Raw genomic sequence first — 18,940 nt, 5'->3', positions numbered from 1 at the left:
AGGTGGTAGCTAGAGACCTCCCTCTGTTACAACTGATCTCGAGGTGACAGATCAATTCACCTGGAGAAAATGGCTACTTTGGAAGGTGGACTTTATGGCATTATACCCCATTGAAGCCCTGCCCTTCTCAGACTCCACCCCCAAAATCTCCAAGTACTTTCCATCCCGGAGCTCACAACCTTACGACAACCCTATCCAGAAGCTAAGAGTCACTATGAGGGGGACATCATGAACAAACCATAATTCTTCATGACATACATGGGCTGAAATTCTTGGGCTTTCATGTTTCCGCCCTCCTCTCATGTGTTTGTGTTACACCAGAAGAGAAATTTCCTGGTTTAGGAAGTATTTCATCGGACTGAAGTTCATTGTGATGCCTGAAATTTGGGTAATTTACCAAATGGAGTTTGTTTATTGTTCACAAATTGGAATTCGAAGGGCCAAACTAGACTTAAGCGTGGCCATGGGACCAACCCATGGCAGCTGATGCTATTTTAGAGAAGAATTGGGCTATACTTTTGATGGCCGAATTCTTCTCTAAAATGGTACCAGCATTTTAGGTCAGACCCCATGGCCACCATAACATCTAGTTTTTCTCTCAATTACAATTTGTGGTTAGATCAAAGATTTCCTTGACCATGAAATTTTCAAAGTTTGTGGTGTATACAAGCCTGAGGATTTCATTTGTGGCAATACAGATTCTGTTTTTGTGTGTGCAGGTAATGTCCCTTAAAAATGGAATCTAATGCAACACATGCAGTCATCCATCCAAAAACCAAGTAGAGTTTCTGAAGAATTTTTGTTGCTATATGTAAATTTAATTAATGATAAATTAAGTGTCTTATGGACTAAGATTTAAATGGGCTATAACTCTGTTTAGTCATTGTAATAGTATAACAAAGAAAAACAAAACAATGTGGACCATAATCTTATACACCAACTAGTGCAACCAGTTCTCTTATCCAAGAGAATTGGTTGCACTAGTTGGCGTATAAGATTATGGTCCACATTGTTTTGTTTTTCTTTGCTATATATTTTGGAATAAGAATTGTTATTATGAATTTTTGCCATTGAAATTTTGTATTTGAGATATTGGAATCTGTGGTTATTTGATTGCAACCTCCAGGTAGTAGCTGGAGATCTCCTGCTATTACAACTGATTTCCAGCTGATAGAGATCAGTTCACCTGGAGAAAATGGCTGCCTTGGCAATTGGACTCTATGGCATTGAAGTCCCTCCCCAAACCCCACCCTCCTCAGGCTCTGCCCCAAAAACCTCCCGCCAGTGATGAAGAGGGACTTGGCAACCCTAAGTATCAGCATAACTTTGTAGACCTGTACATGCACAAGCTTGGCTGAAAATTTCTGTAAACCCACAGTTTGCCAAATACAGTTGTATTGTGTTATGAGGCCTTGACTTTCTTAGTTTATAGAACTCTAAACTGCTTCTGACTAGTTTTCATTTTCCTCTAGGAATGATGACTCAGATGCCTTGATGATGAATTGATTACTAAACCCACTACTTCAAATGTAGGGAAGAAGCCTGATGGTGTGGGCAGTATGGACCTAATGAACGGGCAGCCCAGCAGTGTTAATATTGCAGCTACTACTTCAGAGGTAAGGGGTCAGCAACAGGAGTCCATTGTGTAATTTAATTTTTAAACCTGCAGAGGTGTCTTTTGACCCCATTTTTATTTAATCTATATATGAATGACCCTTTGATTCATTTTAATGAGTCTTGTCATCCACCTTGTTTGGCCAATTGTAATATTCCAGTTTTGCTCTATGCTGATGATACTGTCCTATTACCTTGGACAAGATTTGATCTTCAGGCTCTTTAGAAACTTTTTTGGAATATTGTATTAGGGAGGGCCTGAGAATAAACTACCAGAAATCCAAAGAAGTTGCCTTTTCTAAAAACAGAAATCCTACAGTGTACCAATGGACACTGAATGGTGAAGAAATCCAACAAGCGAAGGAGTTTTCATATTTGAGTATTCTATTTTCATCTCATTTAAAATGGGGACCACATCAGTTGCTGATAAGAAATATTTGCAAAAATTTGTGCTAGCAGCATTTTTTTAAGGAGGTGGGAATTATGTAACCAGTGCTGTCCAAGTTTTGAATCTAAAAGTTGCCTCTGTCATTCTTTATGGAGTAGCCATAAGGATTGCGTCGGTTAACGAAAACGTTGACCATCTACTTTTTGCATTCTGAATGAGGTCAACCTTCCCTTGAGGCAAGGGCTCACTTGCAAGCGTTCAGACTATTGATTAGGTTATATTTGCGTAACAAGGGCTATTTGACATGCTTAAAACAGGATTCTTATAGGTCTACCTGGTGTAAGACTGTTCATGAGAAACTTTTGGCTGTCAATGCTACTCTAAACACTGTTCAGGAATTAGGTTCTCATTCAACATTTGCTTTGGTGAGAAGTCGTGTAAGATTAATTGATTATCTCAAAGCTCTCCTTTTAGAGTGTACCACATTAGTTCATCTCAGTTTTTTGGCATTCATCCTCCAAAATCTCTTCACTCTTATCTATTGACCCCACCAAGTCTTTTAAGAGCTTTTGTACTGGCCAGATTAAATACCTACTCTTTGGTAGTTCTGAGGGGTAGGTTTTTTAGCTTACTGTACTCAGAACGAACTTGCTGCTGTTCTTTAGGCAAGATTGATACCATTGCACACATTCTCCTGGAGTGTCTGTTGTATATTAACCTTAGAATAGACAATATTTCACCATGTTTGTTACCCTGCTCTGATTCATATCCCTATAAAATGGTTACATCTCTACTTGATAATCCCCCCTAAAACCCAAGCAGTCGAAAAAAATTACTCCTTTTGTCTATTGGATAATAAATGATTTACAGCAACTATTCACTGCTCAAGATTTATGCATTATAGAACTTATATTGGATGAAAGGAAAGGAAAACTGATTTGCTGCAAAGTCATAATCCATCATACGTAGAATAAAGAAAACACTTTATTTTGCCACCTTAAATAATTTTTTATTTCTGGTCATAGTGAGCCCCGTGGCGCAGTGGTAAGCTGCAGTACTGCAGTCCAAGCTCCGCTCATGACCTGAGTTCGATCCCAACGGAAGTTGGTTTCAGGTAGCTGGCTCAAGGTTGACTCAGCCTTCCATCCTTCCCAGGTCATAAAATGAGTACCCAGCTTGCTGGGGGTAAAAGGAAGATGTCTGGGGAAGGCACTGGCAAACCACCCCATAAACAAAGTTTGCCTAGTAAACGTCGGTATGTGATGTCATCCCATGGGTCAGGAATTACCCGGTGCATGCACAGGGGACCTTTACCTTACCTAAATAATTATGCCAGCAATTATTGTTCGGTGCTTAGCAGGGCTTTGCCACCAGGCCACCTGTGGCTAGTAACAATTTTCTTCAACCAAGTAGCAGGGAAGCTTTGGTAGACTGATAGCACTGGTGCTTTCAGACTGCTGATTTGCTGCAAATCATAGAATCATAGAGTTGGAAGGGACCCCTAGAATCATCTAGTCCAACCCCCTGCACAATGCAGGAACCTCACAACCACTCCCCCCCCCACACCACCAGTGACTCCTATTCCATTCCCAGAAGATGGTCAAGATGCCCTCCCTTTCATGAACTGCCCAAGGTCACAGAATCATGATTAAGTGTGTGAGTGTGGGGTGGGTATTGAAATACAGTAAGCATCATCAATAATGGGAGAATTGTCTGGCACGCTAGACCAATGCTTGAGAGCTTTTCATACTAGGAAGAATCACTTCTGGCCAGTCCCTATCACATGGGCCATTGTATCAGGGTCTAAGCTGTATCATCAGCAAGAAGCAATTCATTATATCAAATATAATACATGTTTTTCTCAGTTGTTAAAAACATTTTGGCAGTTTATTTTTCTGTTCCCACAGAAGAGTAGCAGCTCTGAGTCATTGAGTGACAAAGGTTCTGCTGAACTGAAGAAAAGTTTTGATGCAGTAGTATTTGATGTTTTAAAGGTTACACCAGAAGAATATGCAGTAAGTAATTCACAGACATTTTGCTAATCAAACTGCTATTAATTACTTTCCCTCTGCTTGTAAACTCCTTCCAACTCCTTTTCCAGTGTGTGTCACATTTCTTGCAGTGATCATGATAGAAGTGGAACAAATTATGAATGGAGGCTCAGGATTTGTCTCTCTTCCCATCTGTCAAGCTGCAGTGTCTGCACTCCTTAAAGAGAGAGATAATGGCAGGGAATGATGATGGCAGGGAATGATAAAAACCAACAAACTACAGGATAGGAGTACAGGGTCAACCTTACCCTTGTATGGGAGTCTCTCCTGGAATGTTCTTTAGGAGGCCTCTGCTGAAGGTGTCATTCCAGTTGCAGCCTCTTCTGGTCCAAGCATGTGTGTGCATTATCTTCTAGTACAGTGTTTAGGAGGATGTGCTGTGAGAGTGGGGATTTTAGTACAAGTAGCTGTTCTGTGTTTTAAGTTTTAATCTTCTGGCTTGTCTGAGGCCCTTACAGGTCAACTGAGATTCTGTAGTGTGCCCATGTTATACCAAGAGCATCGATGGGGCGATGTAGCACATGCCTGGGAATTCTATTTTCATCATTAAATCCATCACAATGTTTGTGCTGTCCAGTCCGCTGTCCCCTATCACCTGGAATTTTACCATTCCTGAAATCTAATTCTATAGATGCGGACATAACAGTCCAAATTGTATCTGACAAGTAATAGTAGAGACAAAGGGCTGATTGGAAAATTATATATTTTGGTGTTCTTTCAGGGTATTGATATGATTGTACATTTCCCCCCTGTTGCTGCAGGGACGTTGTACAACATATATGACCTTGTAGTAATCTGATGTAATAATACCTGTTGTTGAATTTTCAAAAAATTGCACCCTCAAGCAGTTGTTACGAACATCCACAAGGGGAAATTTGCTTCTGGGCATCATTCCCCCTGTAACAGATGTTAATGTGGAAGCAGGTGTTCCTACATCACAAGAGCTTTTCTTATCACCAGAAAGAATATAGAAGTGAAGAACAGAAGCATCCACACACGGCAGCCTCCGTTCTTGCCAGACTAATGTCTTGATTCCTTGATGGTGGCTATTTCTTGAAAGCAACATGTATATTGGATTTTTTTAGTCTATTTTATCCCCATCTGCCAGGGCTGACTCACCACCCAGGTGATCCAAGAAGTCACTTGGGGCACTACATTCTGATGAGGACAGTGGTATAGGAGGTGGTGAGTGGCGTTGCCTTCTCCTGTGCCACTGCCCACTGCAAGATGACTTCCAGAGGTGCTGACAGTGCTGCCGGGACTTGTCTTCCTTCTGTGTTGCTACTACCTGGGAGAAGTGATGGGCTTCCTTGTACTTTTCCCATTGCTGCCCTTCTTGTGGCAGCAAAACACCTTGAGCCCACCCTGCCAACCGCCGGCTGTACTTTTAAATGGTAAATGAATGTATGGTTACATTAGTGTGAAGTATATAAATACCAATTATGTAATCAGCAGTTTATTAGTGAAGGATACAAAGTAGCGTTGCATCTTGGTAGGCGATTCTATTGCTGTGACTCTGTCTGATTGAAAGCTTCGCAGTGTTGTGTCCAGCCGCTGCTTCAACAAATAGCTGCCTTGTTGCCTAGGTATGTGGCTCCTGCTGAGTATGTTGCATTTCTAAGAGACAGGGGTGTAAGTTGTTCCGATTTCCAGTAACACCCAAAAAAATTTCCTCTCCTGTGTTCAGACACTGTGTGGGAGAATTGTTGAGAAAGTTGCTGGAAAGATCGCTGGAGTGGTTGCAAACAGCTTAGTTTTGGGAAGATTAGAAAGGCCTTCTGATTATTTTACTTTTCAGTCTGTTTACATCAAGTGTAGTATAAATATTTCTTTGTGCTTTTTTTACTCTTTTTAGAAGGTGTTAGTAAAGAGTAATGCTATAAAATACCAAATTCCATAGAAAACCTCAGCTTTTCGAGGATTAACACCATTTTAATTTCTTACTCTCATACAGCAAATAATTCTTAAATAAAATCCAGGCATTTTGGAATATTTAAACTAAGAGGCTAGTGAAGAAATGAACTTTCTAATGAGCCACTAAGTAAAAGATGGTCAGACATTTGTTTTTAAACTTGATTTGGAGGTTAGTATTTATGCTGCTTTCTGTTGTGTTCATAATCACAATGAGTTTATCAGTTACCATATTTGCTAGAAAGGAAGACAACCTATACACACAAGGTTTTTTTAGTATAGCACGTAGCTAACTTGTACGCAAATTTAAGATTGTCCCATTTTGGGAGGCATATGTGAGGGGGGAAGCAAGTATTTCAGGTAAGTATACACAATAGATTAGTGAGGTGTTTCAGAAGGGATTGAAGAGGTAATAAGAATCTTCAAAGTTGTTTCCTGAAAGACAGATTCTTTAGCATACCTGACTTGCACCTTTTGCCTATGTAATACACAGAGTACTGGTATCTTTAATGTTTTAGGTCTGGTCAAAACATGGAGTTCTGTTTTCACATGACACTTATTCCTTTGTAAAGTTTACCATGTGCTTTTGTGTTGTTGCTAGCAGGCCACTCCACAAATCCACCTCAAGAATTCCATGGTGATTTTTTGCGTGCTTTTTGTCCCAGGGCATTGTAAGTTAGTACTATGCTCACATGGGATGTGAATTTCATTGACATTGTGTTAATTGGAATATTGTTTTCTGATGCCAGTCTGAAAAAATAGAGAATAAAAAAAGACACAGAAGGCTAGGCAAAGTACTGGTGGGATTTTCTCTTACTTTGAGGTTCTTGTATTTTACATATTGAATATACTGCATCTGGAGGTTCATTTTAGTTTGGCTTAATTTTTTTTCTTCTAATTGTGTGTGAATGTTTAACTATATCTCTTCTTTCATCGTCACATTTTTCTCAATTAAGTTTTTGTTAGAGTTTTGACAGCTTGCCAATATTTGTGGGAACATGAGCAGTCCTTCTGAGTGGGCTTTCACCGTCCCTGCTGGTAATTATCTTGTTTAAATAATGGCAGAGGCTGGCTTCCTGGAATGAGGAGAGATCTGGAGGTGAAAAAGTCTGAGTAGCTTTCAGAAATATGTAGAAATGCTGTCCAATTTCTGTGGCTGTCCACTGGGAAGGAAACAAGAGTTAATACAGACCTTGAGCACAGTGCCTCAGCAGCAAAGTCATCTGAACAGTGCTGTTTGAAATAGTTCTCAGGTGAAGCTAGACATTACATAGGTACACAGCTCCCAGTGAGGCTTTTTCCAACAGGACTATCATGCAAGAAACCCCAATTCTGGCTAGGGTTGGAGTCAGGTGGAGAGACAATTTGGTTCAAGACTGAAAAAAATCCACCTGTTCTTCAGTGCCAAGCCATGGTTTATAATTGCGTTTGATTAAGTGAGGTTTGCTAATTTAATAAAACAGTAAACATAGACACCTTGGTTAAGTAATTCAACTTTTATAATTAAAATAAGACATACTAAGTGCTTTAATACATTACAAGTACATTGTGTATTAAACATTTCAGCCAACTTAAATATTTGCCATATTACATAATGGCAAAACTTCTGAAATAGCTGCTACATCTGTTAAGAAGCAGTGGCTCACAGGATATAAAACCTCCAGATTGCCTGGTGGGGGGAAGGAGGAAGAAAGGAAGTGATATGATAGAACAGTTTAAAAACCATAACACCGCACTACACATCTGCAACAATGAAAACATTAGCAGATATGGGTTGTTGTTTTTTTGCTGTCAGGGTACAGCTGACTTATGGCAACCCCATAGGGTTTTCAAGACAAGAGGTGAACAGAGGTGGTTTGCCATTGCCTGCCTCTCTGTGTAGCAGTCCAGGACTTCTGTGATGATCTCCCATCCAAATACTAACCAGGACTAACCCTGCTTAGCTTTTGAGATCTGACACAAACAGACTAACTTGGGCTAAAGGTCAGGTATGTCATACACTGTGTCAAAACCAGGAACATGCTAAATGTAATAGTTAGACCAGACATTAGACTACATCCTTAAGTAAAAGTTACAGAGAGGCGGACATGGCTTTAACAACCTTGTGTCATTTTATAAATTTTAGTTCTGACTAGTCCTATTATTTATTTATTTAAAACATTTATTAGCCGCCTTTCTTTCTTATAGCGCTCAAGACAGCTTACAATACAAATAAAATACATAAAATAGAGTACATAAAAATACAGAAAACCAAAATTTAAAATCACATGAAGCTGCCTTATACTGAACCAGACCCTTGGTCCATCAAAGTCAGTATTGTCTACTCAGACCGGCAGCGGCTCTCCAGGGTCTCAGGCTGAGGTCTTTCACATCACCTACTTGCCCAGTCCCTTTAACTGGAGATGCCAGGGATTGAACCTGGGACCTTCTGCATGCCAAGCAGATGCTTTACCACTGAGCCATAGCCCTTTCCCCTCACAATTTAGGATTGCTTTATTCTGGATTGTTGGACTAATGAAGTTTTATTTTAAGTTCATATTCTCAGAAATACAAATATTCATAGAAGTTTTGGTTTGCAATTAAATAGAGTCTTAAATAGACCTTTTATACAACCTAGGAGTGTAAGTGGCAGATTTCTATTTGGGCCTTCTCAGTATGTATGCAAGGCTATCTATCACTGGCATGGCTTAATTGAAGGTCAAGTGTCCAGAATATTCCAGAAGCAGTGGATGGGCAATGAGATGGTCAATAAATTTCTATGCTGTTTGATTAGTAGAGTCATAAATATTCATATTTTAATACTAAAACATTGTGGTACTTGGGTACCTGGAGGGATGTGAGTGAAAGTTTGCCTGTTAAGTTTCTGTGGATGATCTTGGTGAGGAAATATGGCACTCCTGGATTTTAGTGTTTCTGACTCAATAGTGCCAGTGTTCAAAAGGAAGTCCCAATAGTAAGCAGTATTTTTAGTTTCTGCCCTACCTCCTTTTGATCTTTCCCCCCACCTCCAGCAAGTTAGGGCAATGAGCTACTAAGCTACTTGATACCCAGTCTGAGGGTGTATGTCTCTTAATGGTTGGAAGGAGAGGTGAAAAGATCAACCACAAAAGGAGAGTCGGGTTAAAAGGGCTGCAGAAGTAACAAAAGCCCTTGTGAAGATCAAGTATCCTAGGTGCAGAAATACATCTTGTATTTAAGAGCTGTATATGTCTACAGGCCCTGACCTGGATGGCCCAGGCTAGCCTGATCTTGGAAACTAAGCAGGGTTGGTCCTAGTTAGTATTTGGATGGGAGACCGCCAAGGAATACCTGGGTCGCAGTGCAGAGGCAGGCATTGGCTTTAACAACCTCTGAAGTGTCATGCCTTGAAAACCCTATGGGGTCGTTAAGTTGGCTGTTACTTGACAGCACTTTCTAGCATCACCGTATATCTATAGCATGCCCACCTTGTCTTTAAAAGCATTTCATTCATTCTAAAAGACAAAATATTTCATGGGAGGTTTTTTTTCTGTACTCCCCAAAATTTCCAATTTTTCTGTTGGAATAATTGGGGGAAAAAAGGCTTCTCTCAAAATGTTTCTGGGTTTTTCCTGGGCCTTCACATCTCTATCCTTGAGGCAGGTAACGCTAGGCCTTTACATTTTTATTTGGAAGTTTACATGTATTACTTGGGATTTTACATTTTTTACACTGTATACATACCTTTTAAAACCACCTTTAATACAAACACAATATGAGGAATTCTAGTAAATGAGGATTTTAGAGAAATACTTTCTGGAGTGAAATTCTCTGTCATAAAATTGAAAGATAAGAAATGGTTAAAGTGGAGGGGTTTTAAATTGCACATTGCTGCCTCATAATCAGATAATGTACATTCATTCATTTTAGCTTTTAAGCAAATTTGCAAGGCTTGATTCAGGTTTGCTTTGGCATTACTGGAAAGATGAGACGTATCTGGTATCTGAAATTGACCACAATGGATATCAGCCTTTATACGGCTCTGTTAAAAGCCAGCATTTTTATGAAGACTTAAACTATGGATGATTATTGTCCTTCTCTGATTTCTTGGTTACATTTTGCTTCTATGCTGGTTTTTTAAGGATTACACTTCGTATGTGTCCCGACACCCTAGTTGGACGATGAAAAAACTGAACACTTCAATACTTTGTTGTCTTTCCATGTGGAAAATTTCTATCTAAATCCCAAACCAACAGTCACTGAGCTCTACATCCTCAGTAGAAACGTCACAGTTGTGGAGTGTTTTCCAACGGGAGAATCACCAAGCTCTTTGCTTATTTTTTGCTTGTAAATAAAAGTTCCTACTGCGAGGATTTTCTTTAAAAAAAAAGTTTCAGTCTTGGCTTTGATTTTTGCTCTGGCCGGAAATAAGCATTTTTTTAATGTTGTTTTCATGTCATGTCATGTTTGTGTTGCCTTTGCTTTTGTACTTTTTAAAATGAGCTTGATACTTCCCGCTGCTTTGTGTGCAGTTTTGTGGAGGAAAGGTTTTACAAAGTAAGGGGTGGCTTTGGTAGATCATTCCTAGATTGTTGCTAAGGTCCATCTAGTCCAATAGCCCATTTCCGGCTGAGGCCTGTCATATGTTCTGGAAGATGTATAAGCAGGACATAATGACCGTAATCATTTCCATAGGTAAGCTCTATTTGTAGTTATGTGTAATTACTAGAATGCGCCAGTACCCCCAGTTGTGTTCGGTGTAGTAGTTATGCCTTAAAATCTACTCTGCCACTCGGGCAGATGCCATTTCAAATGTTTGCACTAGATTTTGTTTATATACTTTATATACTCATGAATTTTCTTCCTTTGAATAATATTTTTGTATTATTTTTGTCTTTGCTAAAACAAAACAAACTAGCTTCCCTGGAAGAAACAAAGTTTCCTCTCTCTCTCTCTCTCTCTCTCTCTGTGTGTGTGTGTGTTCATCCTTCATTTTTTTTTCTATCTTTTGAAATATTTTTCACCCCAAATGCAAGAAAGAAATTTGGCAAATAAAAATTTAATAAGCATCCCCGTATTACCTATTGATGGCCTATCTTTTTCTTTAAAATGTAGCTATGGTAGTGGGGCTTTCAGGATACAGAAAAAGATGGCTAAAGGATAGCTAACATTTTTGCAGGCGTAACTCGGTGCCTGCAAAAAGGAGCGTTCCCAGGCCGAAAGGGCTTTGGGAGCTGACTATTGTTAGCTCCGCCCCTGGGAACGGCCCCTTAGACGCCAGCGCAAGCCTCCGCTCTGGGAAAACACTGCTGGTGAGGCTGTACCCAGCGCCCAAGGCTCGTGCTGCCTCGTGGTTCACCATAACCAATGTAAGTGCCCCAACGCCGGCACAAGTGGCACTAATGCTGGCACAGAGGTCACGCTGGCTTCAGACCCCTTTCAGCCCCCCCCCCCCAGTTACGATCGAGCTGAATAAATTGCATAGATCCCAGTTGGAAGCTTGATTGCTTAATTCCAACCTCTTTCTGCAGCTTTTTGCTTTATTTAGCTAGGTATCAATGCATAACTGTTTTGTTGTACGAATAGTTAGTGCTAATGATACAAGTTTTTAGTCTGTCTGAAGGAATACCAAATCATCCCACTACAGAAAATATACAAGTGAGGCTAAAGGCTAATAGCAGTTGCTTATACAGGAGAGAGGTACTTTGGATTGGGAAATTCTGAAGGGTGGGGTGAGTGTGTTTCTTTCCTGTGCTATGGGTCAAATCCAGTTTGGAGCTTCATGTGCTGTCTGTTGATCAAATTTTAGATGTCAGGACATCCAAGCATAATATCCTGTACCATCTTTAATTGTTCCCTAAATCAAGTTACTTTTTGCTTTGCTGATTTCCTAACATCCATACCACTGCAACCATAGGTACGAATGGGGTCGGCTTCATTATGGGCTTATCCTCATTCCTCCCTCATCCATTTATGGCAGTTTCAATGTTAGGCCATGGGCTGGAAAGTGTCGGAAGCATTTTCATTCTGGTGGCATTTTTATAGTAACAAGCAAACCCAACTTCAAAGGAAATCACACCAAATGTTTATTTTATTTTTTCAGGGCCAGATAACACTAATGGATATTCCTGTATTTAAAGCAATTCAACCAGAGGTAAGCGTGTGTTTGTTAAATGCTTTGATTTTGCATAAAGTAAGGTCTGGCTTTCTTTTGACGTCAATCCACATGTACATTCTGGAACTAAAAATTATGTTCATTCTGTGAATTTGTCGTCTACCTTTTATTATTTTTAAGCAGATGACTTTAAAACTTTGATATCTTGTGTTACTAATGTGGCTGAAAAATGAACTGTTAGATGTAACTTTGGACCAGTAATGATAGTATGACATATATTTTGTCCAGATTTCTAGCCTTTTTAATCCTAGGGGCTCACCTGCATACTAGCTGCAGAGAAAATCTTTTGAAGTGGTTGTATTTTCCTATATCAGCTTAAATAAGAGGGAAACATTCATGATTCTGTGAATCCAAACATCTATGACAACCAAGGGCTATCTATTAAGAAAAGCAACCATTAATTCAATTTAAATGTCGATATATCTCTCCTCTCTAGATAAAAAAATAATTCTTGGCAAAAGGGTCTTAGTTTCATTGTGCTCAATTTTGGGCACCACAATTTAAGAAAGATGTAGACAAGCTGGAACGTGTCCAGAGGAGGGCAACAAAGATGGTAAGGGGTCTGGAGACAAAGTCCTATGAGGAAAGGTTGAAGGAGCTGGGTATGTTTAGCCTGAAGAGAAGACTGAGAAGGGATATGATAACCATCTTCAAGTACTTGAAGGGCTGTCCTATAGAGGAGGTTTCGAGTTGTTTTCTGTTGCTCCAGAAGGTCAGAGCAGAACCAATGGGTTGAAATTAAATCCAGAGAGTTTCTGTCTTGACATTAGGAAGAATTTTCTAACAGTGGAACAGGCTTCCTCAGGAGGTGGTAAGCTCTCCTTCCCTGGAGGTTATTAAGAAGAGGCTAGATGGCCATCCGTCAGCAATGCTGATTCTATGTCCTTGGCCATCTTCTGGGCATGGAGTATGGGTCACTGGGGGTGTGGCGGGGAGGTAGTTTTGAATTTCCTGCATTGTGCCGGGGGTTGGACTGGTTGACCCTGGTGGTCCCTTCCAACTTTATGATTCTATTATTCATGCCCACAGTTCAGAGACGGAGCCAATATTAGTTATCAGCATCTTGTTCAGGATGGGAAAACCTTGCGATTCCCATATCTATTGCTTTATTTCCTTAGAAAAGCCCACTTTAATACACTTTATTTGGTTGGGGATGGACACCAGAGTGAACACACACACACACTTTTTGAAACTGGATTTTAGACATCAGTGCTTCCGCTTTGAACTGGTGCCCGGTAGAGAGTTTCTTGGTGAGCAGTTGGTTAGGATTAGAATTCCTTGTCTCGGTAATTACTGATGTATTTATTTGTTTTTTTAAAACATTTTCTGTCTCACCTTATCTCCTCAGACTAAAGCCAGCATAGACAAACAATAATCCAGTAATCAGTAAAACACATTAAAATCCCCCGTTAACCAATTTAAAAGCATTTTGGCTTGAGACACACAAGATCATTAAGTAGTATATATATATTTTTTGGGGCCGTCAAGTCACAGCTGACTAATGGCGACTCTGTAGCCAAGGCAAGAGACATTGGAGGTGGTTTGCCATTGCCTACAGTGAGCATTTGTGCATTTACTTTCCCACACTTCATAAACTGAGAATCAGAGGAGATTGCCTTTGCTTAAATACAGTGCAAAAGTACATGGAGAAAAATGTTTTTTTTAAGTGAAGTACAGAAATATACAAAAGCAAGACTGGTGTTTCTTGCCCTCATTTCAAAAATCTACCCTCATTCCACACTATGTATGTGTGTACTTTCCTGCCTGAAGCTCCTTGTGTTGCTGAAGTCATAGGCTAAATTTAAGCACATCAGACTTTAATAAAAAAAGACTCCAGGAATTCTCATTTCTATCCAACAAAAGCAGTTTAATCACTGATTATTACACTCTTCTCAGTTTTATGTTTTGACTCCAGTGATAAAAGAGAACTGGCCTCATGTTTAGAAATATGAGCTGTGGCATTAAGCATGATGGAAATAAACTATTATATCAGTCTGAAACTATTTCTCCCTTTTTGTCCAGGAGCTGTCAAGCTGTGGTTGGAATAAAAAGGAGAAATACAGCTCTGCTCCCAATGCAGTTGCCTTTACAAGAAGATTCAACCATGTAAGTTTCCATTCTATTTATAGAGCCCTCACTGAATGCATCAAAGCATGCCATTTGTATGAATTTTAAAGAACGACATCTAACATTTCTTTTGCTGCTGTGGTTTTGACTGACAAGAACAGCACAAGCTCCAGTTTCAAAATACAAAATATATATATTCACAACCAATGTTCAATAGTCAAAGGACTTGCACATCATATACACAAAATATACAACTGTACCATGGATGTATAAAGAGTTCAAAACCAAAAGGTAAGTGGAAACCTATCCAAATAGTCTCAATGGTTATAAAAATTCAAACAGTCAATGGCTCATAGAAACCCCAAAGGTCTATTCCCAAAGATGGCAAGCACAAAGAAGAAGGCCTTTCCAGGATGGAACTCCAACAGTTGCAGGGGTAGATCATGCGCAGTAGAGGTGATGGAAACAGTTCCAATACCAGCAATGCTACTCTTGTTTGTACTTGCTATTTTACAGCACTATTTGTAACTTCTTGTTGTGGTTTTGACTGAAGCAAATTTTCAGGCTTCCCCTTTGGCTGCTGTGTGGATTAATTGTGTTAACACTATCTTGGTTAAGCTCATTTGTAAATAATGAAACCCTAGCCACTGATGAACCATATTCTCGATGATGAACTTGAATATATTAGTAGAAAAGAGCAAGAGTCCAGTAGCACCTTAAAGATATCTGAAGAAGTGAGCTGTGGCTCACGAAAGCCCATACCCTGCCAGAAATTATTTTTGGTAGTCTTTAAGGTGCTACTGGACTCTTGCGGAAAGGCAGTGGGCTAGGCATCAGTTATTGAGGCACATGGATGCTCTGTTTATGAAATGTGGAAATGACATCTGTGTCAGGTATGAGGCTTTTTTCAAAAAAATAGTAATAATCTGTTCTGATTTGCAAATTGGCTGTCAGTTGAAACCTGGAAATTTAGGAGTCCGGTTATATCTGTTACTACTTAGAAATAAAGTTTTTAGAATGCAGTGATTGCCATTTACTCATTTCAAGGTGGGGGGACATTGCACTTGGGGCAAAGGTATGGTAAGAAGAGATCTGCACACAGTGCTAAAAATGGGATGGACAAATCGTAAACAGCAGGGACATGATATGCTTTCTTCCTTTCTCGCTCTGGGAGAGGAGGCCATCTTAAGAGTGGGTGTTTCCTCTTCCTCTAGTTCCGGGAGGCAGGACCTAAACTTTTAAGCGCCTATCTCTAGAGGAAACGCCCCCGCCCTTTTCAGTCTTGTTCCTGCCTCGTCCGGGAAGAGCAGTGTAGCCACAGCTCTCTACCTCGAGCTATTTTATTTTTTCATTCATTCTATTTCTATTCTAATTAGCCTTAATCTATTAAAAAAAAAATCTAGACTATCCTTCTATATCTCTCCTTTTGGTGTTAGACCAGTGGTTCCCAACCTTTTTTTGACCAGGGACCACTAGGACTTTTTTGTTCGGTGCAGGGACCCCAAGGTTCAAAATAAAAATTCCGAGAATTTGAAAATAAACTGTAATCATAACTGTTAGTTAAACATTAAACTTAGAATAATATTTGAATATATTTTTTTTATAATAGAGAACTTTTAATTGTAAATCAATGTGATTTTTGAGCTTGCATCCTTTTTACAAGCTGGGCAATTCTGGGGCTAATACTGTTGCTCAGAGCTACACGAATATCATCACTTGCTTCCAATCGATTTCTTGTCGTGTTCTTAATCGTAAGCAAAGCAGAAAACCCTTGTTCGCATAAATAAGTTGTGGAGAAGAGCATAAGTCATCGCAAGGCGAATCCCCAAACTGTAGGATATGAAATTGCTTTTTTACACCAGAACTCTTCAAGAGAAACTGATTCAAACGCATCCTTACAGTACCTATCATTTTGGAATTCAATGAGCTCTTCCTGGATTTCTTCTGCAACCTCTTCAACAGCAATACCAAAAGGATTGCGAATCAGCTTTTGGGAATCTTTTGATTCTGTCTGGTTATATTCCGGGAAGTAACGGTGGAATTCATCGACCAGCATTTGCAGATGACTTCTGATGTTGTCTTGTATATTTGCGGTGATCATGTCATCTTTACTATCATCGACCAGTGCTTTTAATGTCATAAACGCAGAATAATTGTTTTCGCCTACCCATAACTGAAGTTTGCAAATAAAGGCACGCAGTTTATCTTCAAACATAAAAATGTTTCCCACACCTGCTAAATTTATGTTTCCAGAGCCTTGCAACTGTAAGTTTAGATTATTCAAATGTCAGAAAATATCCACAAGATAAGCCAAATGCATCTGACTTTTCGAATCAGAAAACAGCTCTAGTAAATCTTTAATTTTCTTCTCGGCTAGAAACAGCTCAACCTCTTTTCTTAGTTCAAATAACCTTCCCAGCATATTGCCTTTCGATAGCCAACGAACTTTGGTGTGGAAAAGAAGAGTCTCATGATCGGAGTCCATTTCAGTGCACAGTTTTTTAAAAAGGCGTGTATTTAAGGCGCTGCTTTTAATAACATTGACCACTTTTATGGCCATTTCCATGGTATTAACAAGGCTTTTAGGAAGAGTCTTGGAAGCTAACGCCTGACGATGTATGATACAATGAGTTGTTATTGCTGAAGGATTCTTCTGTTTTATTAATGTTGCTAGACCAGAGCGTGATCCTAACATGGCTGGAGCACCATCCATACAGAAGCCTGCGAGCTTTTCCCACATAATGCTATGTTTCTCAAAATACTCCGCTATTATATTCATGACGTCGATACCTTTTGACGTCGTTTCCAGTTTCCGCGAAATCAATAATTCCTCTTTAATAGTGTTGTCGTCGTCTAAAAAGCGGAGAAATACGAGCAACTGACTGCAATTAGAAACGTCTGTCGATTCATCACACTACAAAGCGAAACATGGCGAATTTTTTATTTTTGAAACAAGCTGCTCCTTGATGTCATTTGACATAATTTCAATTCAAGCTTTTACCGTGTTGTTCGATAGAGGTATTTCTTGTATTTTCTTTTTGGCTTCCATCCCTAAAACCTCTTCGACAGCTATCATCAAACAAGGTTTGACAAGTGTTTCTCCTATTGTGTGTGGTTGTGTGAGGCTCGCTTGCACCCTCCCCCGGCCTCTCCGCCCCTGCATGTTCCTTACTTGTCATGCGCCGCTCCCGCGAGTCACCACCGCCGCGCTCTGTGCCCGCAAGCCGCCGCCATGCCGCCCGTGTAAATATTAATTTATTATGGGTTTATAACTTTGTTTCGTGGACCCCTGGTTTAGTTCTCATGAACCTCTGGGAGTCCACGGACCCCTGGTTGGGAACCAGTGTGTTAGACTGAGGCGGGGCAGGGGAAAGTTTTCCTTCCTGCCAAAACAAGATGGCGACTGATTGTCTTGATAATTATATCTCTGAGGGAGATTTGGACCTGGGTCTACTCCAGGCAATGCCGGTCGCCCGGGATCCGCCTACTGACAATCACTCCGGTGATTTATTAGGCAAATCAAAGAAAGCGGCAAACAAGCGTAAGAGAGGATCTTCTCATTCAGGCAGTGCAAATCGCCTCCTCTCTGCAGCTCACACGTCGGCGGCTGCGGCGGTTAAAACCGCAAAAGGAACAGAAAAATCCTCCAGATCCGGGCATGGCCAGGGAAAAACAGTGGCTTCGGCCGTTATCCCCTCTACTAGTAAACATTCTAAGGATTAGGCCGTAGGCGTCTCGCCAACAGAAAATCCTGGTCCGGCCGAGCCTGAAGCCGCGTCTGAAGCCGGTAATGTACTCCCCTCTCCCCTTCCCTCTCAGTCTGCCGCAAGTGAGATTGCTCTTCTCAGGGCAGAGCTCGCGTCTATAATTAAGGACGCTTTTGCAGAGGGGCTGCGGGTGGCACAGCTTCCTTCCCTAACCCCTTCTATTTCTGGAATGCAAATTCCTAATCGGGACCCTTGCGGTTCCAGGGGTAGCGATCAGGTGGGCGGCGGGGAGCAGATCGGGCAAAATGAAAATGAAAGGGGGGCGGCAGTTGGCCCACCAAGGCAGCTCTAAAAGCCAATGCTTCTACTCAGCCACAGCAGTCTGAGCAGGCTGCTTCCCCCTTCTCCTCCGATAACGAGGTTTCTGATAGAGAGGAGGGCGAGTTCTCTGAAGTAGAAGACCCTTCTCCCCAACCTGCCAAACAAAATAGGCTATTTGAGGCTGAAGATTTTCAGCCTTTTTAAACTAAAGTCTTGGCGGCCTTGGACCTTAATGAAGACTCAAACCCTTCTCAAGACAACAAAAAAGGTGCAAAAGAATTTTTTCATATGCATAATGTCTCTGATAGAGTGGTTCCTGTTACAGGGGGAATGGGAAAGACCCATGGGGGAAAAACAGTTCCCACCAGTTACTAAAAAACTGTATAATGTGGCCACTAATGCTTCTGAGTTACTGTGAGCACTTGGCCTAACAAGAACCACAAACCACAACAGGAGACGAAATTGTCCAAAGAAGCTGGTTTTACTGGTCATATAGGTTAGCAGAGCACAGAGAAACTAAGACAGCAATGGAGCAAATTGGCCTGCACTGGATAATATAAAAGCATTGAAAAAAAGCATTCACAGCACAGTACAGCTAGATTACAAACAGCACAAAGGCGCCGTGGTTCACACGGTTACTGTCGGCTTCAAAGAGTCCAAGAATGCAAAACAAACCTTGAAGGCTAGATAGTGGGAAAACGAAACTAACTGAAACACAAACCTGACAGTTACTCAAACTCCCTATAGT

At 40.5% G+C, this 18,940-nt stretch overlaps 1 protein-coding gene across 2 annotated transcripts in view; it reads left to right on the top strand.

Annotated features, from left to right (window-relative positions):
* Positions 1–1,476: 1,476 nt before the first annotated feature.
* The window catches only part of RALGPS2 (Ral GEF with PH domain and SH3 binding motif 2), a 119,141-nt gene continuing 101,677 nt past the window's right edge, over positions 1,477–18,940 (top strand). For both annotated transcript variants that reach the window (XM_056844403.1, XM_056844402.1), the window contains exons 1-4: positions 1,477–1,616; positions 3,910–4,017; positions 12,026–12,076; positions 14,120–14,203. In XM_056844403.1, coding sequence (XP_056700381.1) covers positions 1,560–1,616; positions 3,910–4,017; positions 12,026–12,076; positions 14,120–14,203 — 300 coding nt within the window. In that variant the 5' untranslated portion in view covers positions 1,477–1,559. The remainder of the gene's footprint in view (positions 1,617–3,909; positions 4,018–12,025; positions 12,077–14,119; positions 14,204–18,940) is intronic.

The sequence above is a fragment of the Euleptes europaea genome, chromosome 2 (genome assembly GCF_029931775.1).
Source record: "Euleptes europaea isolate rEulEur1 chromosome 2, rEulEur1.hap1, whole genome shotgun sequence".
In the NCBI taxonomy this organism is placed as follows: Eukaryota; Metazoa; Chordata; class Lepidosauria; order Squamata; family Sphaerodactylidae; genus Euleptes; species Euleptes europaea.
This window is presented reverse-complemented; position numbering and strand designations above follow the sequence as displayed.